The 24,008-nt window shown below is 38.1% G+C and overlaps 1 protein-coding gene and 1 long non-coding RNA gene across 2 annotated transcripts in view; one reads left to right on the plus strand and one right to left on the minus strand.

The window, feature by feature from the left end:
- The window catches only part of LOC123380101, a 692,161-nt gene that overhangs the window by 59,468 nt on the left and 608,685 nt on the right, over positions 1 to 24,008 (plus strand). The window contains exon 2 of the long non-coding RNA XR_006585418.1: positions 22,091 to 22,235. This is a non-coding gene — a long non-coding RNA (uncharacterized LOC123380101). The remainder of the gene's footprint in view (positions 1 to 22,090; positions 22,236 to 24,008) is intronic.
- CPB1 (carboxypeptidase B1) overlaps positions 4,156 to 24,008 on the minus strand; it is a 33,773-nt gene continuing 13,920 nt past the window's right edge. Inside the window, exons 4-11 of the mRNA XM_019810588.2 lie at positions 22,703 to 22,802; positions 22,514 to 22,615; positions 21,565 to 21,666; positions 18,840 to 18,950; positions 18,660 to 18,750; positions 17,557 to 17,759; positions 6,362 to 6,446; positions 4,156 to 4,528 (exon numbers count right to left, since the gene is read on the minus strand). Of these exons, the coding sequence (XP_019666147.1) occupies positions 4,341 to 4,528; positions 6,362 to 6,446; positions 17,557 to 17,759; positions 18,660 to 18,750; positions 18,840 to 18,950; positions 21,565 to 21,666; positions 22,514 to 22,615; positions 22,703 to 22,802 (982 nt within the window). The 3' untranslated portion in view covers positions 4,156 to 4,340. The remainder of the gene's footprint in view (positions 4,529 to 6,361; positions 6,447 to 17,556; positions 17,760 to 18,659; positions 18,751 to 18,839; positions 18,951 to 21,564; positions 21,667 to 22,513; positions 22,616 to 22,702; positions 22,803 to 24,008) is intronic.

Below are 24,008 nucleotides of genomic sequence, written 5' to 3' on the forward strand. Positions count from 1 at the left end.
AGTTGAGATTTGAACCCAGTTCTTTGTTCTCAAATACTGCTTTTCCATATGTTTGAATTGTATGATGGAAGAAATCCATTTAAATTTGCACTTGGAACCCGAGGTGAATGGGGGATCTGGCTACGGAACCTTGGCGGGTGGTCCTTAATAACATAAAATATGTTTTTGAAGCTACATTGTAAATTATCAAAACACAGAATATTTTGAATGTATTAAAAATACTATAACCTCAAAAACATTGATGTTTCGTCATCTGTGAGATGGAGATACAAACTGGATTCTGGCAAGAGGCTGTGAAGGCTAAATGCGATACCATCTGTGAAGGACTTGGTGGATGGTAGGTGCAAAAAAATATGCCCGTGCCTTCTAAGCACTTGGTAAAAAGACTTACAGTTGGCCACTATCAACTGGAGTGTCAGTAAATATCATGTGCTGGGTGAAAGTGATGGCTGTGTTTTTTAGAGGTGAAATATCTTTCTGTTTTTGTTTTATTGGGGGCTACTTCAGGAAAGTTTTTTTATGTTACAGCTTTTCTTTTTGGAGTTTTATTTTCTGACTCTTCAAGTAATAAATTCCTACTGAAAATAATTGAGCAAAATACAGAAAATTTGAAGGAAGGTAGAAATCACCCTTAATCCTAGCATTCTTATATATTTTCTTAAAGCCATTTTTTTTTTTTTGTGTGTGACTAGTTTTAAAACTGTAGAGAAGGCTTGTGTGTCTGTTTTTCAGGTTAAGTAGGAAGGATGCTTGTATTTTATTTGGAGGAAAGGATCCTGCCATCTCTCAGGCTAAGACTCTAATTATAAATAATCTTGGACTTCTTAATATCTGTTACATATTTCTGTTCCCTGTTTCTAGAATAGGACATTGACATGTGATGCTTTTTTTTTTTTTTTTTAAGACTTCCAAATCCTCCCTGATTTAGTTAGCCTCTAAAGAACAGATACAATAGATGGATTTCAAGAATATTCTGGAGCTGTTTCTCAGAACTGGTGTGATTTCTTGGCAGGCATAGTTCTGTATAATCTTGAATTATCGCCTCAAAATTTACAAAAGATCTTGGCACATGCATGGTATAGGATGAATAGCTATTGGACAGCGTGTCATTTTAGGATTGACTGTGTAAGGTGGTGTGATGTTTCATAGATCAAATTAATCTCTTTCGAAAGATTTAATGTTGAATGCCTCACACAACAAAAATTTTCCACCCTTCTGGATCTTTGAACTCCGTGGAGTTTTGCAGTAGTATATGCCTAGCTGCAGTTTAAAATATTGCTTTATTTTTTAAACTATGTATTTTGTGCATATATTTAAACATTATCACTATAAAAGATGTATCTTAGAAAATGAAAGTGAAGATTCTCTTGTGATTTTACTAGAGTCTTTCAAATGATTCTCCAAATCAAATCCAAGACGCTTCTGGATTACCTTTAGATATATCATAAAGGATGTGTTGAAAGAAAAATGTGTTGCCTTTCATTGTGGATATTGAATATTGCAGCTTCCCTGCAAAATGCCGCAGAAATACTTGTCTTCATTCGTTGAAGGGAAGGTGGCATTTCTGGACAAAGATGTGGGTGTGTGATTCAGGCAGTGTGAGAGCTGGCTAGAGGGGGAGTGACCACCTGCTCAAATGAGGTGACCTAAGAGGCTCATCAAGACCCCATTTGGCCCCCAAATAACCTCATTGACTGTCATGATTCCTTCTGTTTTTCTTCTGTGCCTGAAATTTTCTTTTGATCAACTCATATAGGTTATGTGGCAAAAACCGGTGACTACACGGGATGTTATTCTAGATACGTAGAATTCCCATATTCCAGACTTGCTGCTTTGGCAAGGTGAGAGCTTGGGACTGAGGAAGGACTCAGAGCCTGTCCTGGGATCTCAGTGTGGGAGAAATTAAAAGGAGGGAGGAGCAGAGGTGCCCTTACAGCCAGAGGCTTCTGGGTAGGTCGGTTTAGGCAGGAACCCTGGACAGTTTCTGGTCCACCTGGCAGGAGGTCATATGGTATTGCACTGGGAAGGTCTAAAGCAGAAACCTCTTTCTGTTTTTTCTCAGTTTAGCTCAAGCAAGTGGCACCCCTAGCCAGAGAGCTGTTGACTTTCAGTCAGCCAGAGGTATAGCAAAAATTTCTGGTACGAGAAATCTTGGATACGTGGGAATTTAAATGAGATCTTATTTGCGTATTTACTTTCCTAGTCCTTATTTGTCTTAAAAATTCCTTGGAATTTTTGACAATTTCTAATTTAAAGCACTTAATTTAGAGACTTTGGAGGGTTCTTTATGGTTTACACACATGACTTCTGAACTTTGGGTCACAGCATCCCTTAGTTTGAGGTCAGTGTTACTTGCTAGAGGTGGATTTTGGGAGTGTTTTGTGGAACTACCTGTGGATTGAATGGTATACCTTCAGCAGTGTAACTTCACTTAGGTAACTCTGGCTGAGTTAGCTTTCTAATTCCCAACATGGATATAATTTAAACAACATGGGGGAAAGATAATTTAGCTAAATTACATCTATGTTTTTATTACTGCCAGTAGTGCTTGAGAATTCATGGGAATTTCTTTTTTTGCACTTACGTGTCTGTTTCTCTGCTTCTTTAAATGATGTATTACTAAATTATTTTGCCGAGGATTGCTGGACGAATTGTAGCAGCAGCACTGCTACCACCTAGTGGACAATTAATGCAATTAATCATTCTTTGGCTTGACAACTTCGAAACACACCTCGGTGACTTCAAAGGGTTCTGGTTTTGAATAGAACAGTATCAAAAATATTTTAATATATTTTGCCAGATATGGAATCCTATTTTACTTGAATCCACATAGAAAGCAATTAGCTCATATTTTAAAGTAGAGTACTAAAGTAGATTATAAATTAAGAGATGCCTGCAAATTGTAACTAGATACCTATTATTATATTTTAAAATTTGAACTTCGCATAATACTCTCTAACATTACCATGTTCAGTTCTATTTCTGGGAAACTTCAAATCATGGAATAATTTTTGCTTCTTTTGTTTCAGGCCTAACAGGTGCACCCAGGGTTCCTGACACCCTCTTGTTTTATTTCCAACCTGTTTTCCACACCTTAGCTGGCTGGTGTTTTAAAAACTCTGGTCGTGTCATTTGCAATCTAATGTTTTCAATGGCTTCCCATTGTTCATATACTGATTTTTCTAAATCCTTAACCTCTTTGCTGTGCCTTATGGCCTTTACTTCCCTCCTCAGCCCCTGAACAAGCCCTTCTTCGCTCAACTCTCTAGGTTCCTCCCTCTCTGACTTTCTTCTTACAGGTTCTGAATAGTCACAGGGTTTGGAAGAGGCACTCCCTTCCTCCAGCTACTTGTGACTTATTCTTCAAGTTCCAGCACTCCCTGAGAGAGCATCCCCCCCACCCCCCATCAGGGAGGTAGATCTTTTAAATGGTCTTTTTATGTAATTTGTCTAGCACTTACTTGCTTAGTGTAAATTAAATCATGAACTATTAAATAATTAGTTTAATAGGTAATTATTTCATGTCTGTCTCCCCAAATGTCCATTGAAGGCAGAAATGTCTTCCTTTTTCATTGCTCTGTCCCTGATTGCTTACCAAAGTGTTTGGCATGTAGTAGACAGTTCATAAAAATAAATGAGCTGAGGGACACCTGGGTGGCTCGGTTGGTTAAGCATCTGACTCTTGGTTTTGACTCAGGTCATGATCTCACGGTTCATGAGATTGAGCCCCGTGTTGGACTCCGTGCTGGCAGTGTGGAACCTGCTTGGGATTCCTCTCTCTCTCTCTCTCTCTCTCTCTCTCTCTCTCTCTCACTCTCTCTCTCTCTCTCTCTCTCTCTCTCTCTCTCTCACTCTCTCTCTCTTCCTCTCTTTCTCAAAATAAATAAACTTAGAAAGAAATAAATGAACTGAGATGAAATCTAAACCAAGATGGGGTCTTTCACCAAACTGAGTTTTCTTAAATTTCCCCTTATATTTCTCCTTCCTTATATGCCCTCATTATAACCTGTGCATGTCTGCAGTCTTCCAGAGTTGGCAAATACCCTGAGGACTTTTAACTCCTATATGGCTGATCCTCATCAACACCCTGTGTGGCTTGCTTAGTCATTTGTTCACATCATTTCTTTTTTCTAAAGAAGTAGGCAATTTGTCAGGTTTTATAATTACAATAGATTCACTTTTATTATTACAAGTATTAAAAGATCCAAGTAGTTTAATAGGCTGATAGCGTAAAAGAAAGATTAGGATCTGGAAAATTTACAGGGAAACAAAAATAAGAGCTCAGGATTGAAAATAAATGAAGAGTGAGCACTTGGAAATAAGGCTGTCAGCATTTTCTACTAGTATGGATGTTCCATGACGTATCTGGCAAGATGCTTGATGGCTAGCATTGTTTCTTCACAGGTTGGCCGAATCTGGGATTCAGGGAGGACAAAGCCATATCTGCCTTTATCCCGGAGTTCGAAGGTAAAAGAATATTTGATTCCTTGGTCATAAGCCCAGTCATCAGAGCCCCCAGCAGCAGGATCTGCAATGTGCAAACAGCAGAAAAACAGAAAAACAAAAAACCAAAAAACTTAAAATCCAGGAAGAAAATTAAAAAAACAAAAAAACACACACCATCTTTCATTTGTAATTACAACTGTTTTACAGGGCAAAATAGTCTAGAAAACTGGATTATAAAGGCTATGGGGGTGTTTTAAAAACTCAGGACAATCTTACCTTTAAGCTTGATTATAGTGGGAATGACATGTTTCATACTCCAGGAAGTATGTAATTTATAATATAATATAAACTTCCCACTGTGCTTGTATGCTATAGTAGACTATAACATATGTAATTTGTTGACAAAATGTATATAGTTTCTGGAAAAAGAGTATTTGTGTCCTGGGAAAATAAGGTAAGCTTCGTGATGACTGGTGATAGGCGAGAACTCCAAATCCCGAGGAAACAGGGCTGAATGATGAAATTGGAGCATCTTGAGGGCAGTGCTGTGCCTTTATATTGGTTTCCTCAGGGCCTAGCATATGGTCTGGCATAGATTAGGCATTTATTCAGCTATTCATTCAATAACAGTTATGATGTTCCTGCCACGTGGATTTTATATTTATTCAGTCATTAGCTCATTTGTTCATTCATTCATTGATTAATTCATTAATTCATTCTTTGATCTGTTTATTCCGTCAACAGTTGTACAGCCCTCACTGGGCAGCAGGCCACGGGCTGTACTCTGGAGGTGCCAGGATAGAGGCAAGATGTGACTTCTGCCCTCCGAGGTTTATGGTATAATGGAAAAAGAACCTTCATTGAATTAGTCTGAATAAAACATGCAAGAAATTCACAATATATGACTAAGTGGGCTATTTCTGTTGGAACCCTGTAAGAAAACAGTATGCCCCATATGATTCAGAGCGGTTGAAAGAAGTCCAAGAGTACAGAGAACTGTATTCAACATAAAACCTAAAAGAAAACAACAACCCAGGATTGGAGCCTCTCCAGCTGCACAGGAGGCCCTGTGATGACAGGACTGGCCCTTTTCCCTTGTATTTTTAGTCCTTTCAGATCTGGGGCAAAAAGAAATCATGCACAGGCAAAGGAAAATAGAAGTAGAAGTGGAAAGTGGGGCCTGCAGGATGTGCCTTCCCAGTGACACTCAAACTCTGTAGCATCTAAGTGAAATCTGAACTCTGGGGTCCAGCCCCTACCGAACCCTCTTGCTGTGTGTCTCTTGACATTTGCTCTAACACACCGAGTGACTGGTCAGAGGGGCTCACATCTATCCCTGGAAAGTGGCTTGAGCCCGAATTAGCCATCACACCTGCAGTCTATTTAGTCATTTAGTCAGGGAAACACTCCTTCTTATGCTTGTCATCAGCAGTTGTCCTTCCAGGTAAAGCTTCTGAGTCATTCTCCTGGGCGGTCATCCCTGATACCATGGGATGGGCTATTTGGTCCTAGGTGGTGCTCCTTCTTTGCTCATCCTCTGTCCTAGCACTTAGCATCCCTATATTTAGTTTTCCTGCTTCCCTACTGTGAGTTCTTAGAAGACTGTGCTGGTCCCCCCCCCCCTTCCCTTTCTCCTTCTCTCTTGCCTTCTCTCCATCCTTCCTTTCTTCTCTAGCACCTAGTGTGGGCCTGGCACATAGTAGTGGGAGCTCAATGGATGTTTATAGAGAGCAAATGTTTTTATGGGTTGAAAGGGATATTTTTTCCGAACAGAAAACTGACGACACGTTGTATAAAAAATTCACTGTCAGGCAAAAGCCACATGCTTCAGATGATCTAAGGAAAGTCTCTGGGAACCATTTGTCGCCTTTTTAGGCATGCGGTCTCTTTGCACAGTTCTGAAGCCAAGACTCACAGATTGTTGTAGCTCCTGGGCCATATGTGTACTTGGTGCCATACAGTGTGGCAAGTTCTCTTACGGTAGCTTTAGCCAGGGCATTCTGCAAAAGAACCAGCAGTTAGTAAATAAGTGAAAGCACACACTGACAAACAAACAAGTATCTGTACATTATTTTTAAGACATTGAAGAGACACAAGACACAGTTTGGGTTCGTTTTCTACTTACTCAGGGCCCATTCTGAGTTTTTAGCTGACCTAGTCACGTGATCCAAGTCATTCTTGGGTGAGGATGTCTTACCTCATGCCCTCTCCAGGCACTCACTCCGAGCTTCCCTCTGTTCCACACAGAACGTGTTGTGTTGTGGCAACACCATTTGCTGGCCTCTGAGTTCTCAGTGATTTTTTTCTGTCTTTTATCTCCATGTCTTCAGGGTCCAGGCCAAGGCTTACCACTTAGTGGTTGTCCAGGAACTAATTGTTGGAACTCTGAGGACAATTAGCACTCTTGCCCTCTTATTTAAGAATTAGGTCCTTACATTTATTTCAAATCATTGTTGCAGTAACCGGCAATCAGTTCTATTTTAGTCGGAGGACAATCTTTTACTTTCTTTTCTTTTTCATTTACATAGAACTTAGTGTGTCTTTTCCCCCAGGTATTCTTATTTAGACTTGTTAAACTTTTTTTTTTTTTTAAACCTTAGTTCAGGCTAGAGAAATGAAGCTACAGTAATCTGTAACTGTCCCAGATATCACATTCATTGATACAGTAAAATGTCACTGTGTATTAAGAATTAGGTTATATCTGAGGATTAGTGTGGCAAATCTGTATTGTCTCTGGTGCTTGTACAAAGAGAAAAGCTGGAGACAAGGAAGTCTTTGTGGTTGTGCAAAGAGGTTGTCTACCTAATGCAGGCAAACAAACAAATCAAATACGTACAAAGTAACCCCAAACAAAACAAAACAAAACAAAAACTACCTGGAAATGTGGTAGGTTATAAAGTCAAGATAAAGTAGTATTATATGAGCTGGGGTATGAGTATTAAAAACTACACATATGAACGATTGGATATTCAATATAGTGTTTGCTGCCAGCATAGAGATTCTTAGGAATTGGCAGTTCCAGGGATGAGGGTGGTTCTGGCTTTGAAGATTTTTAGACTGAAGAATTAGACAACATCTATTTCAAAACGAAGAACATTCAAATTCCAGAATTTAAAAAAGTGGCAAGTATTAACGTGTGTGTGTGTGTGTGTGTGTGTGTGTGTGTGTGTGTGTGTGTTAGAAGCAGCATCGTTCTCTTCAAGGATCCACTGCTTTTCTGTTCTCCTGCACCCAACTACTCAAGGGCAAGGGCTCTATACCCCCAATCCTCCCTAACTCCCTAACATCCACTGACATACTGCATATTTAAATGAATCACTTGAAAAGGAAGGCCTGACTTGGCTGTCTTGGGAATAGATTTGAGAATCTGATTGTTTACTACAGAATTAGCCATAATTCATTCTGGTTATGAAACTAGCCATATTTCATACTTTGGCATCATGATTATGTCTCGTACATATGCTTGGAAAGCTGTGAGGTTGGTGATGAAATCAAAATACTCCGGGTATTGCAAAGTAGGAACTTCCCTTTGTCCTTGTTCTAATATCAAAACCAGTTTAGTGGTATCTTATGTCAAATTGACCAGGGCATGGCTATAAAACTTCAAGGTTCCAGCTCCTAAATTGCTAATGCTTTATCAACCAAGTGGTAAATTGGAAAATTTAAAAAGAATTATAAAACAGAATAATTCTATTTTTTTAGATTTTCTGGTTTGGTCCACTGAAATGGGGTAATCAGTTTCTTGGAACTAATTTATTGTTCTCAGAGTTTGGGGACAGTGACTTGAAACTTGTAGGGTTTTACTTCCCTTTTTTTCACCACCTGGTAAACGAATATATGCTTTCTCTTACTGCATGGAATCTTTCACTGTTGTGGTCTAAATGTGTAGCCCTGTTGTTTGAATCTTATTCTGACCAACATACTAGAGCCAGGTCTCGTCTCTACCCTCTAGTACAGGGCCTACTGCAGACTGAAATGAGAATAATCTATTCACAATTGCATAATGCTCAGAATAGATTTGAAACCATCTTTTACAGATGTGAAACATGGTGAGGTACTAATTATTTTTGGTAAGTAAATTGTATATTTTCTCCTCTTCTGTAATTTCATTAACTTGCATTCATCTGAGGATATCTGTAGTTATTTTTCTATAACGCAGAACCTCGGATCCTAAAGAACGCTTATTCCTTCCCTACTTACCTTTCTTAGGCTTTTCATCTGTTCTGGGTTTTTTCCCCCTGTCTTTAAGCCTTGAATTATTACTTTTAGCTAGAGATACAATTCTAATAAGTTCTGAGGGTCTCAGGTTCAGCATTATGACTATGATTAACAGTACCGTATTGTACTTGAAGGTTGCTATGAGAATAGAGCTTTAATGTTCTCACCATAACAACAAAGCAACAAAATAGCAACAGCAACAAAATGATAATTATGTGAAGTAAAGGATGTATTAGCTAATGTGGTGTCCATTTCCCAATATATATGTGTATCAAATCAACACACTGTACCCCTTAAACCGATACAATGTTATATGTCAATTATATCTCAATAAAGCTGGAGAAATAAAGAAGTGTGATTCTTCGGGATTAGTTCCAAACATGAACAGTTATGAAGACTAGAGGAGATTTAAGACAAGAAGGTCACTGTCATTATCTATTAAACTCCTGAGTGCCTGTTGACCTTCAAGTCTCTTAATAAGGTTATTGGTATGACATAATATTTGAGTTATCTGACAAAACCGAAGGGGCCTACTTGTGATCTGTTCTCTCTTTTGACTTATCAAGTTACCATTTTGGTCATAACTACCATTAGGGCCATACAAAAATGTGCAGTTTGCCTTTCCTCAAAGTGATAATAGCCAAGTGCTTTCTAAGACTTCGTAAGCATCTTCTGGAAGCGGTTGTTCTGCCTTTGTTGCAGACCCCAATATCTCAGATTGATGTTAGTTTAAAAAGGATGTTAATTTGTTCCTGCCACTGGTGCACATTGCAGGAACCTTTAGTTTGTGTCAGCCTTTGCTCTCCTTGTCCTCAGTTGCTCTAACCTCTTGATACCTACTCATCACTCATCTTCTGAGTGTCACCTCATCACCACATCTCTCAGTGGCTTTCTCACCTTCTGTTGAAGTCCGGCCTCCTTTGGGGCATAGAGTGCGAGCTAGGCCCTCCCTCCTCTCCCAGTCTGCACCCCTTGCTGTGCATTCCTCTTCCTTCCGAGCTAGGTTTCCCTGAGCTACTTCTTACCTGTGCCTGCCTCTTCTTACCCCCATCACAGTGGGTATCCTTCTCCCTTTGTTGAGGTTCTCTTCTCATCTTTGTTGATTTGGAGAATTACTGTTGTCCTTCCAGATTCAGTTTTAGTGTCACCTTCTCTGTGAAGTTGCCCCTGACTCTCTTAGAGAGCATTGATTTACCCCTCTTTTGTGAAAGCTCATACCACTATCAGAGTTCCTGTCACTCTATTCTATAATGAATTGTTTTTTTTTGCATCTATTTGCCTCACCCCTCAGGCAAGCCCCCCTGTGGAAAGGGATTCTTGGCTATTTACTTTGTATCTGCAGCAGATTGTATAGCATCTAGCACATGGTTGGTTGATTGAGTCTTATCCTAGAACTTTGGGGCATTACAGATGGGCCTGATTTGGGTGGGTGTGCAGGATGCTGAGCTCTGTAAAGGCTGGGACATGTGTGAGTGGAGATTGGGGATGTTTGTGGGGAGGGTGGTGGTACCATGTAGTGATAGTTGATGGGTTGCCACAATTACACGATACGTCTGCTGTGCATTTTACTTATTTCCAGTAATTAAAAAAAAATGAAATCTGTGGACCCTTTCTCTCAGCCTCTCCAAAGCTAAGAGACAAAAAAAAAAAAAAAAAAAAAAAAAAAAAAAACCCCAGAACGGACATTAATTGACCAAAATATCATATTTTAAATTCCAATGATCTTAACAAAAATCCCTGGAATCAGTGTGGGTCTTTTCTTTTGAAGAGTTCAAATACTTTCACAAATGTTACTCATTTATCTTTCCAACACTATCTGTCCACATTTCATCAGCATAGAATTTTCTAGCAAAATGGAATGCCACGTGGGGCAGCACGCTCAGTGGGAATGTTCCAACCAAGCTGGGTGACTGACCCCAGCCAGGAATGGTAAAAGAGAGATAATTCCTGCATTCGCTAAAATGTTAGAGTGGTAACTCCTTTCCCTTGTACATTTCTGTAAAAAGGGACTAAGACAGCTGACGAAAGACCCGCAGAAGCAATAGCACATCAGAAAGCATGATCCACATCTTGAAACTCCAATTAAAGACTCTTTCTATACAACCTGTTATTTGAGGGACATCTTACATCCTTGCTCAATGGGTTCAAAATAAGAACTAACATTTACATAAAACCTTAGACTTTACAAAGAGCTCTTGATAAGAGCTAGATATTTTTATCCCCATTTTACAGATAAAAGAACTGAAACTCAGAGAGGATAAAAGAACTTTCCCAAGGGCATGCAGCCCCATAAGTGGCTGACTTGAGCTAGGTTCTTCTTGCTTTAAATCCTGTGCTCTTTTTCACTTCTCCTTGTGGCCTTCGAATACTTCAAAAGAAGTGTTGCTGGAGCTGGTTTTACCAATTGTAAAGAACAGAAGGAAGCTAAATATAAATCAGCCTCAGAGAAAACTTTGCTTTCAGTCAAGGCCAAACATGGCCAGCCTTTATTAATCCTTAGATATGAGTTTCCTACCATGTCTTATGCATGTTCTCTTTTGTCACCTGTTTTCTTAAAAAGAGGCCTTGGTCATAGAGCAAAAGACAGAGAGAGTCTAAAGTGTCACATCTAACTCAAAGCCCAAGAGACAAAAGACCAACTAGTGTAATGTTTCTCAGGCTCTGAGCTCCAGGGGGCTGGTAAGATGAATAAGGCGAGGGTGTTCTTTTCCACTGACCTGCGTTCCCAGATAACATGTGATCAGGAAGCCCCTGTCTCATGGCTGTGCCCATGGTCTTCACTGCAAGCCAGAGTCATGGGAGGCGGGGGGCTGCCTCTTCGGGTCTTCCGCTGGTCCATTATTCCAGTACAAGGAAACAAAAGTTCCAAACTGACTATGGGGTATAAGCCAATTCGAAGGAAATTTTCTCCAGAACTTTGTTTCTAACTGGAAGTTCTGAGTTTAATGATTCCTCTGGGTGAATACATGTGATAATGGAAGCATCAAAATGATCTTTAACTGCCGTTTCCTTCCTTCTGTTCTGTGATAATGGGTAACTTACACCAAGGGACCAATGAGGAATTTAACTTTTATAATTTTGATTCAAGAGGAGAAGCCTGCAAGGCCCACAGGCAGGCACTGAGGAGAAGGCCTTTGGGACTTGAAAAGACAAACATGTTTTTGAGAAAAACAGGAGGGTAAACAAGTGCAGGCTCTGGTTGCGAAGCCCGAGATTAGAGAAAGGCAAGGAGTTAGGGGAAAGGCTTGGCTTGGGAGAGCTAGGCCTGCCCGTCTTGGCAGAGCTCATGGGGAGAGTGGGAATGCTTGCACTGATGTAAAGCAGTTTTTTCTTTGGCTGATCTACATACATACTTTTCAGCTCTTTAAAATCAAGGAAAATGTGAAGGGTGAGTCAGCTGAAGTTGCAAAGTCTAGAGTATTTGTGTGTGTGTGTGTGTGTGTGTGTGTGTGTGTGTGTATGTGTGTGTGTGTGTGTAGGTGGTAGTTCTTCCAAATAAATATTAAAAAATAAATGCTGTATAATGAGAATGTACTGTATCTTTTGCACTTCAGATTTGCAGAACACTATAAACTATTTGTGAGGAGGGTGAAAGCCAGGGGCCTTGAGCCAGGAATGTGACTTTGTTCTTATCTTAGTTTTAAAGCAGGGTTTCTCAACCTCAGCACTCTTGACATGTGGGCTGGATAATTCTTTGTTGTGGGGGCTGTCCTGTGCATTGTAGAATGTTTATCTGCATCCTCTGGCCTCTACCCACGAGATGCCTATAGCACTCCTACAGTTATGACAACCAAAAATGCCTCTCCAACATTGCCAAATGTCTCCTAGGGGGTCGGCCGCGGGGGGGGGGGGGGTCGCAAAACTAGTTTACAGGAAAGTCAGATAAAAGACATAATTATAGTAAACACGAGTGTATTTTAGAGACAAAATTGAAAAGGAGGACAGCCATTTTGAAGGTTCTCTGAATGCCTATCTTCTTTGCTGATGATAGTATAAGTGTCTCTTAAACACTGCTGCTAGGTCAATGCTGCTAAAATATCACTTTACTAGCCAGGTTGCCAGATTTAGCAAAAAATACAGAATGCCCCATTAAATTTAAATTTCAGATAAAGAGTGAATACTTCTTCAGTATAAGTCTGCAATATTTGGAAGATATGTACACTAAAAATTGTTATTTCTCTGAAATTCAAATCTAACTGGGAGTCCTGTATTTCAGCTGGCAATCATATTTACCAGGTTACAGGCTCTAGGGCCTGCTATGACACAGGACTCATTGTGACATTTAAGTCCCTCCAAAATCTCCTTACCTCACTCCCGCTCTTCCTCCACAAGAACACTTGAAACAGGCTGATCCTTCTCCTTCCCTCTCCATTTTTCAGTGTCCTTCTTGCACATTTGTTGGCTCTTCTGTCTGCCTAAAATGCTCTCTTCAGCCCTCTGTCACCCAAACCCTGCCCATCCTTCAAGGCCCAGAATAAATTGTTTCTCCTTTCTATAACTTTCATTGAATAGCTCTATCACATATTACCATTTTCCTGCCCTGCATTCCTACTACTGTGCTTAGTTTGAAACTCCACATTCTGTACTTCTCTTGTACGGTTTCTGAGATCTGAGTCTTAACATTTCAATAAGATCTGACGTTTCTAATAGCAAAAACCATGGTTTACGCTGAGCACTTGATAGGTACTCGGTGAAATTTTTGGTAATTACCTGATGAGCCATGTACTGACCAGGCCTCTGTAGGAGAACTTTAATAGGCCAAGAAGTCACTTAAAGTGTATAGTGATAAAACAACAACCAGTTTCTCTAATTAAATAAATTCTGCGGTTGTCATCTAAATTTTTTTTTTTTTTTGTATTATAAGTGAAATTTAAAAGTTCTGAGAAAATACCTGAAGTGAATATTTGTGTCTCAGGTCCTGGTCTGCCTAGCTGCTGGTGGCCTGCCTGACAGTGGGACTATATCCTTGTCATTTTTGTTATTAGTCAGGGACGTGGGGACAGCTGTGATTGGGTATGCACATGGGCCTGCAATTATCCACCTTCTAATCACAGCATTTCTTCCCTCTGATTTTTATGTTTATCTCTAATCATGGTCTTGCTTTGTGCTCACATGGTTGGGTGGAGTAGTGGATTTCTATCTTGGTAGCTCATTAGCTAAAACTTTAATTAAGAGGTGGTGAAGTGCCATTGGACTAGAAGGTGTTAGGCTTTAGGAATGGATTCTTCTCTTTCGGTCAAGTTTAATAATTTTTCAGAAAGACCGTCATCTTTCTCCTGGTTAGAGAGTATATGCCCATGAAAGTATGGGCTAGAGTCATAAAGACTGGGTCCTGAGGTTAGGCATCTCAGCTGACCAGTGTAAATCCTTAGCAGTATCCAGGCACAGAGGTAATAATGTGTTTGTGGGAAGAAAGACAATTTGATGAATGTTCTGCAAAATGGCTACATGGGCTACCCAATGTGTGGGTGTCTCTGGAAATTGGGGCAGTCTAGGAAGTCCTTCAGGATCCAATAGCTCTAGGCCCAAGGCTGTCTCTACTACTGGTGTTGGCTTAGCAAAACCTTCATTATTGCAGCTGGTAAATGAGAAAGCAGAACCAGAGAAATTTCAAGATTTCCAGCTGTAAAGTTCCATGCTTCTAATGTAGAAACGTGGTGTGAGAGGTATGTCCTGACACCTTTGTGTGGTGCATATCAGTTTCCAGTTTGGTCAGTCTGGGGAACGGGTCAAGATACTTAGTTGACTAGTTATTATTCTGGGTTCCTGCTTTTGGACTTAGAAATGGTATTATGATAATAATAATTATTATTATTAATAGTGCCACATAGGCCCTTTTGGGGGGGAAGATGGACCAAAGATTTGGAGTTTCTTCCCTGCTCAGTAAATGCAAAGATATAGTTTTGAAAACCTTTTCAATTAATTCTCCTAGTTTTTATTTACTCTGACAATAAAGATGTCATACGATCCAGCATTTCATTATCTTTTAGAATTTTGGAAATGTAATTATATTCTTTTTGTGGATCTTAAAACCTCCTCTGATGATAGTGATAGCTTCATATTGAATAAGTCAACACCGAGGAACTGGATAGTGTAGGAAGCCATTGGAAACTCACAGTGCACTTTGTATTCTTTCTTTAAATAATGTAGTATGTGTAAAAGCAGTTTACTGGAAAGCATTATACATGTAAGATATTTTTATGATTCTTCATATTTTTTACTGATCTGTAGACATATTTTTTGGTGGCTTTCTTTGTAATTCATGCTATTACTTCTCTTGTTCTTTTACTTCATTGGTCTTGTGCATTCTCTGAAGGTTGTCTCATGATATGAATAATTGTCAGGCAATCACATGTAACATCTTTCAGAAATGAAGCCACATACATTTTTATCATGACTCAGATATCAAAGATTGCCATGTGTCCTAAATTTGTGCTGAGAATTCTAATATAGGTGCAGGATAATTTCCTTCAGTTTACAGTCTTATTCTCCTTGAAGCATTTTTTTTTTGCTACAAATATAATCTTGTAAGTTTTATAAATGTAAAGATAAATAAGAATCATATCCATATCTATGCACTCAATTCTGTGTAAGACAAAGTCCACTTTAAGAAATTCTAAGTTATTTATAATGTGGTATGCCAAGAATTCATCTTGTTAATCTTTCCCTACCTTTAGTTTTCTACAGCGGGCTCACATTTTTTTCTAGCTGAGAATTAATTTAAAAGCACTAGATTTGGATGGAACATTTACTGTACCCAGATCAAGACTTCTACTTTTTGTTCTTAATATCCTCATTACAAATAAAAACTGTGAAAAAGCCAACATTTTTCTTTATGAGAGACTCAGATTCTTTTTTGGCTATGTGTATTTACTCATTAACACTACAGTTATGAGTTGCTCTAGCAGAATGTACTTAAGAAGTTAGTGAATTGGAATTATGCAAAATAAGAAAACGATGGAAAGGATCTCTAGTTATTCGAAAGATTTAAGTTATTTTGGGGTGCTGTATTAAATTCAGATTCCCAATGAATCAAATAATCAAATTAACATTCACTTTAGATTTTACTAGTGACGCTTAAGTATTTCTTTTAAGACGCTAGGCAAAAGCTTAATCATAGAAAAAAATGATTGGAAATTAAAGTAACTTTTAAATCAATTACTGTGATATAAGTACAATTAAATTTGCAGTTCAGCCACCTATCTTGTCATGCTCAGAAAGGGTAAGAAGTAGCATATACTTTTTCTTGAATTTATTGGTTTTGTGAATATAAAAGTAAACATCCAACATAAGATTATTTTATGGTTTGTATTTTTGTATCCAGATTATGAATATTTTACTGGATATAATTCTGTTTATTCCAATTCTTTGTTAATTAGAATTATTCTCCAATAAGAAAAAGTATTGATGATACTCATCAAAGCTCATTTCCAAAGAACACTTTAAAATTTTTCTGTTAGCATTAGTCTTTTAGAATTTGGGTTTAAAACTGGATATATTAAGCAAACTGGATATATTGATTATTGTTACACTTAATATGGCTTTGTCTTTTTCTTTTCTGATGTGGCACGGTTTAAGCATATTCACATGAATAAAGCAAACAACATAGCCCCACCTTCTTTCCTCAGGGACTGAAATCTGGGATTGAAATGAGGATCTGACCACACCCATCTCTGGGATAGCAGGACTGTGAGCACCCACTGGGAATACTTAACAGATGGAGCATAATTGGAAAATTGAAATAGTTAATGGTTCCAGCTAATGATGTTTTCCTTTGTTTTTTTGGCTGTGGACAGGGAAAATGGGAAGCTTTTTGAAAAATAGATTTTTTTTTTTTAATGAAAAGGATCTAGTTTTCTAAGAGGCTGAGTTATTTTCCCGTTTTGCTCTTCACAAAATATTTATAGTATTACATATTTTATTTGGTCTCTGAAAGACTAAAAGTACAAAACAACAGTTTCCAGTTGTTAAAGTCACTGGCTCTTCAAATTTATGCATTTAGGTAAGCCAAATATCTATGTCATTGTCTAAGTGGGAACCCCCCCCCCCACTTTATTTTTTGGCATAACTCAAATGCTTTAAATCTTACACTTGTTCTTAAGGTCATTGGTCCCAACTTATGGCAGCCAGATGTTTCATAAACTAGAAAATATTGTTTGAAGGATTCAAACCTGCTGACTTTAAAAAATTATGCATTGATATGTGATATTTGTTAATGTGAATGTTATAAAATTCTTATATTATTTGACGTTTCATGTGGTTATATCATGATTTTCTAACAAGATTGCGTTTTTTTGTGTCATAGACACTTAAATATTTTTTTGCATTATTTCCTATATCTAGGAAGTACCCATTCATACTATTCATTCATTGATTGCTTTACTACTGTGTCTCATGTAATCAAACAGTGGAATAAGCAATTTTAAGATCTTATCACTTAACCCAGTATCAACCAAATATGCCAAATTCCTAATGACATCTGCCATGCTCTGCCTATGTCAGGTCCAGCTCAAGGCAACTTGACAGAATTGACTTTCTGTTTGTGTGTGAGATGAGCCAACCTTGTTGATTATCCCAGATGCATCTGAAATCATCATGTAGTTAGTATTGTGGTGAAGCAGGAGTAAGTGTAGCTATTGTCATTTTGACAGTTAGTGACTAAACTGGTTTAAATGTTGGGAACTGTTTCCCCCCATTAAAATCATATCTCTTTTAGCCAATTTATCAGCCAATTCCAGATTCCTTATAAATCTGTACTAAGTTTTTTCTTTGCTTCTACTGCCAAAAATTAATGGAACTTTTAGAAATTGTTTTTATAATTTTTTTTTCTCAGGAATAGGATTTAAAAATTTTCAACAGTGAAATACCATATTTACTACCACAACTACTTACCAACTCAGCATTGTTCTCTGTGAGTTTATAATCATAGGAGTAAGGATAGAGCATCATTTGGGAGTATGAGTGGATTGTCACATATGCTTTGATGGAAGAGAGGTTGCTGCGGATGAAATTAGCCAGGGCCTTGGTCTCTCTTTCGGACTCTGCAGCAGGTCCACAGTAAGTGTCATCACAGGGCTTTCGAGAGGCTCCGACTTCTACAAAAACATATGTCATTAATGGAATGGTCACCTACTAAAGTTCTTACAAAGCATGTTTCAAACTTCCAAATTAGAGAGTTAAAAATAAGCTGTTTTTGGGGCTCCTGGGTGGCTCAGTTGGTTGAGTGCCTGACTCTCGATTTTCGCCCAGGTCATGATCTCGTTGTTTCGGTTTGTGAGATCAAGCCCCACGTTGGGCTCAGCGCTGACAGTGTGAAGCCTGCTTGGGATTCTCTCTCCTCTCTCTCTCTGTCCCTCCCCCTGCTCATGCTCTTTCTCAAAATAAATAAATAAACTTAAAAAGAAAAGCTGTTTTTATAGGCGCCCTCGTGATCATGTAGGTATATAAGGCATGCACATACATTTAGTCATGAGATTAGGGTCTTATGTTTTTAAGCTAATGGGGTAAAAAGTTGCATGTGAAATTATCAGTGTGTCTTTGTGTAGTATTATACAATGAAATCTCAATATAGTGTTATACAATGAAATCTCAATATAGTGCAAGAAAATTAATAAGGGAGAAACTAACATCCATGAGAAATTTTCTTATTACTTGTAATCATTTTCTGAGAGTTGAATCACAAAATTGTAATTATATCACATTTTAATTTAAATATTTAATGACTGTCTCCTCTAGATGATACATTTCAAAGTAGTAGAATTCTGTCTGGATTGTTCAGCCTTGTGTTTCCAGCATCTAGCACAGCTGGGAACACTATACAGCACACAATATATTTTTTTGAGTGAATAAATAAACTGTGCTTTCAGAAAGCTAGAATTCTAAAATGTAAACCTTGACATTTTTTCTTATTTTAGACACTGTTTTGTTTTCCTAAGTTGTTTGTCCTCCCAGGCTTTTCAACAGATGCATGGCAAAATGGTCAGCTAGATACTTACTGCACCAACCAGCATCAAAATTTCTGTTGGGGTCTGTGCCAATGCAGGTGGTTCCAATCTGGGTGGAGCGAGTCTTTCTCCACATTCGGTTCTGAAAGTGGATTGTGTGGTTAGGTCAAGTATAATAGAAAGTGGGTTGGTTTTAATTTCATCAGCCCCTCTCAGTATTGGTTCATATACCTTGGTCCAGGTGTAGATATAGCCGTCAATATTGACCACAGGCAAGACATAAAAGTCTAACATGTTGAGAAGTTCTGTCATGTGGGTCTCATGTCCATAGGTGCGAATAGCCTGTGTATGAATTAGGAAGAGAATTTCATGGAAAAATGGAATGTGTGAAATTTACATAGACTGTATGAATATTGACTTTGGTAATAATATCTACCTATTGAGGTAGCTATTTAATATTTAAAAGGCAGTTAGCAAAATTTTACCCATAGTTTTGGTTAAAATAGTTTTTAATTCTTCTCTGTTTCCAGGACATTCTATTACATCCATATACAACTCGAATAATTATTTATTTAACTTTTCACTTTAAAGATGAGCAAAGATTTAATAAAACTAGACTATTAAAAAACATATTAATTTTCTAATAGTAACTGCAGTAAATTTTTTTCAAAGTGAGTAGGATATGAAGGTAAGACCTGTTTTTGGTAAGTAAGGAATGTCTATGGGTGGCTATGGGTGTTTCTGCTATCATCTAGAAATTTATTTAAGTTTTGTGAAACCTCCTGTAGATAGTCTCACTAGAGAGAATGTCCAATAAGGAAGAGGAATGAAGAAGCCCCCCTTTATGAAGTGAGCTCACACTGGTAGATTTTGGGTGGCTCTCACCAAAGCCTGCATAAAGATGAAAGTCTCCTTCTTACTCCTCTGTATTGAGAAGGGAACCCTGTTAAGGGACTAGCTACCCCTGCTAAGTAATGTGGACATTCCTCTATGAATGAAGGACCTCATACTCATTTATTATGTTCTTTTAGTCATAGTTCCTCAGCCCCAGTATCATGTTAAACTTCAATTCAACTCTTCCCTAGGCTTTTTTGAGTAGACTTTAAAATAGTTAAGGCTTCTATGTATTAATAGTTTTAATATACTTTTTGTGACTCTACACATGTATATCCATTATAAAAACACATGATAAAATATGTGATGTTTAGTTTGGAGGAGCTACAGAACCGTGTTCTTTTTAGTGGTCTAATCTTAGAGATAACCAAAGTAATAATAAAAGTTTTTCCCTTCCAGAGGGCAGATGGCAAGATACCCATTGAAGTTAAATGGTGACAATTGGATACATAACATGTCTAGAAACCAAGACCATGACAAATATATACACAAGTGTTTCACACAAAAGACCGTATATTGTATATAATAATATTCTTAATTTTAAAAGTACTTCAATATTTTAAACTTTTAATTCTGAAATAATTTTAGACTTAGAGAAGAGTTGCTAATGCAAAGGGTTCCCGTATGCCCTTTACTCAGCTTCTCCTAATGTTATCATCTAACTCAATCATGGTATAGCGATCAAAGTGAAGGAATTAACATTGACACAGTAGTATAAGTTAAACCATAGGTTTTATTTAGAGTTTGCCAGTTTTTCCACTATTATTTTCTGCTCTAGGATCCAATATACAATCCCACACTATGCTGGTTGTCATGTTTCCTTTGTCTCCTCTTCTCTGTGAGAGTTCCTCAGTCTTTGTTTTTTATGACTTTGACACTGTTGAAGAGTACTAGTCTGGTTACTTTGCAGAAGCCCCCTCAATTTGGATTTGTCTCAATTTTTCTTTATGATTTGAGGAAGGTTATGCATTTTTAGGAAGAATACCATAAAGACATTGTGTCTTTTCCATACATAATACCCGGTGGTACATGATACTGATTTTGTCTTATGCTGATGATGTTACCAGTGATGTTAACCTTGATCACTATTTGGTTAAATAGTTTCTGCTGTTTCTCTACTGTAAACTTTGTCTTTGTAACTTAATACATATTTTTGGGGAGATACTTTGAAACTGCAATTGTCCTATTTGTCTTTAAACTTTTACTCACTAATTTTTGCATCCATACGTAGATTTTCATGAAATGATTATTACTGTGGTGTTCTAATGGTAATTTTCTCTTTTGCCCATCCTTTGTATATCCATTAGTTATAATTCTTCTTTAAGAAAGATTGTTCCTTCTTTCCCTTTTATATATTTATTGAATTATTTGTTTATATCAATATGGACTCAGGGATATTTAAAAAATTTCAGTTAAAGGGATTTCACATATATCTTATTACAGTTACAAGGAGTGAAAAACAGTATCATTTAGAGTAGGGACCACTGTTCATTGTTGTTGTTGTTTTTTTCTGAAGTATACGACAGTTATTGTCCAAAAGATAATGACGAAGCTAGTGGTTTATCCACATTTAGTTTTAAATGACCTCTTCATTATACTACCAGTTAGTCTCTCCACCAAAGGTGGGTGAGAAAGTTCCGATGAGTCCAATTTAAATAAATCAAATTTGATAACTTGTAAAATCTTACAGGGGTTCCTGGTTGGCTGAGTCAGTTAAATGTCCGACTTTGGCTTAGGTCATGATCTCACGGTTCGTTCGTGAGTTGGAGCCCCACATTGGGCTCTGTGCTGACAGTGCAGAGCCTGCTTGGGATTCTTTCTCTCTCCCTCTCTTCTCTCTGCCCTTCCTCTGTGCACTCTCTCTCAAAATAAATAAAGTTAAAAAAGTTTAAAAAAACTTAAAATTTTACCTTATAAATGTTCCCTAAAATTGGGAACTTGTAATTATGATTTTTTTTTCTGTTACTACTCTTATTAGCCTGGTTATAAGAAATTGAAGTTTTTTGTTAAATAAAAAAACACTTTCTACTTCCCTCCGCCCAAAATCATTCTATATACTGACCTCTCTCACAAACCATTGGCAAAATGCAGGGGAAATCCACTCTCTGGCATGGAAACCACAGTCCATGAAAATGGCAGGCTTATGTGGTCTAGCTTTGCCAACCTATTGCAAGCAAAGAAAAAGGGAAACGGTGATTCATCACATTCAGGGGTTAACATTCACTACCCGTCTGGGCTTTGGATTCAACAGGTGAAACTTGACAGCAGCAAGAGATATATCCTGTGATTAAATTAAAACACAATACTAGCACAGTATGTTCTTGCCTCTAGACACTCACAGTGTTTGAACTGAAGGCTTACATGGCTGTTTATTATTTTTATTAAGCTTGACAAGCTCATATTTTTCAGAGGATGCTGATTACACTGCTTAATTGTACTCACGTGGAGGTTATTTTCAGCTGCTATTATTAGGTGACATGACCAAGACGACTGGATGAGTAATTAGAAGTAATCATGATTGTTGCTAATCTTGTAAGAATTTTCTTCTCTCTCCCACTTACTCCTTGTCTTTTTATTTTCTTCATTAGAATTACATGACAAAAATGGCATTAGAGGACGACAGAAACAAATTGTTGCTACGCTTTGTAATGTTGCCTGATAGACGTGAAGTTTATGAACCTCTTTAGCAAATGGATTTGCAAACAACATCTGGGAGAGAAGAATTTCATCAAGGTAGGTGATCATTTACATTGCTTACAGGAATGTGGTTAAATTTATAGGACTTCTCTTATTTTATTGCATTTTCCTTTCGAATAAATCAAAATAATGATTTAAAAATCCACATATGATAAAAGAAGCTAGGGAATCTGTTTGATTCCCTGGGGCATATAGACAGGGAAAGAGTTATAACAATGCTGGGATGAGCATGTCTGTGTAACAGATGTTAATGTGTTAGAACTCGTTGATTTAAAGCCCTCAGACATGGCAAGGTCATGGTTAAAAATGATTACCTTGAGGAGATACATAGTGCGTCCTTCAAATGTGGTTCCGATGGCTCTGCGAGAGATGAGGCCTGGATTCTCAGTGGCGACTTGTTGAGTCCAAGCCTCTATCTACCAATGCAACCATTTGTGGATTAATGTGCCATTCTTAGTTCAGTTCCCAAAACAATGTCTGTCTAAATCACGTGCACATCATACCGTTTCCCATTTGTTGTACTTCTCATAACTGTGTCCAGTGGCACGGACCTGGCTGTCAAACTGGCCTTCTAACACAGATCTCAGGTTGCTTATCAATACCCTGCAATAAACCAAAGGGGAGGCTCCTGTGAACATACGAGTATTTCCCAGTGAACATGTGCAAAAAGTTAGAGTCACTGTGTTAGTAAATGGTGCAGTACATTCTCCACGGAGTCGCATGTGTCCTCTGATCATTCCTGATGCCCTTCAACAGAGCTGCTCATCACAAAGAGTGAACATATCGTTGGAGAGTGCAGGTAAGGCAGGCTCTTTTCTCAGGCCAAACTTGAGATATTTACATTTCCTTGGACTCTAAATTTAGAAAATGGTTTCCCCTGGTACCTGGGGCATTCTGGATCAGGGCCTTGGGCAGCCACACAAAAGTATGCATTTGAGCCCTATCTATGGTCTTTCTTCCCCAGGACTTCCCTGGTTTTAGCACTAAAAGTCACATGTCCCAGGAACCAGTCAGTCCCAGGTGAACTGAGACAGTTGGTCACTTGAGGGCCTTTCTCTAGGTTTTGAGAAAAATGTCTTGATGGGTGGAAATTCAGAAATATTAATAAACTAAAAATTTATTATTAGGCAAAAAATTCTGGGGTTAAAGAACTAGTTTCTGCTTGCCTATTTTTGGTTGGTTTAAAGTAATCAAAGAATGGCTCTGTAGCAAAGTATTATGAAAATTGGTGACAGACCTTTGAGGCCTGCTTATTTCCATAAATGATTGTTCAGGTGAAAGTTCCTATTATAAAAGGCAGGCTGGAAGGTGTGGATTATGTGTGCCTTCATTTGTCTTTGCTACTTACTGTTGAATGTAAAAAGTATGTTCTGAAAGGACAAAATTTTATGAGCATTAATGTCCTTGATCACAGCACTGTGAATATTATGGACAGAAGCTAGTTTGCAGAAACTTGTATCATCCACAGTGAAGCCTTGAAATGTTTTTATCTGACATACAGAGAATTGCAGCCACATATCAAAAGTCTACTTCTCCTGTGGCTGCTCCAAGGGCTTTCTGATGAAGTATGTCAGGGACATCCTCTGAAATCCCCTCCTAGTCTCTTCTTCGTTTGGTTAACTTGGGAACGAACTTGTGTCTGTTTATGGAAAATGCAATAAATTAATAGTAAATAATATTTGCTCCCCAGCAAGAGGCAAATACTGGCATTTAAAATGTTTTTAAATGTTTATTTGTATATTTATTTTTGAGAGAGAGAGAGAGAGAGAGAGAGAGTGTGAATGGGGGAGGGGCAGAGAGAGAGACACA

The sequence above is a fragment of the Felis catus genome, chromosome C2 (assembly GCF_018350175.1).
Source record: "Felis catus isolate Fca126 chromosome C2, F.catus_Fca126_mat1.0, whole genome shotgun sequence".
NCBI classification, from domain to species: Eukaryota; Metazoa; Chordata; class Mammalia; order Carnivora; family Felidae; genus Felis; species Felis catus.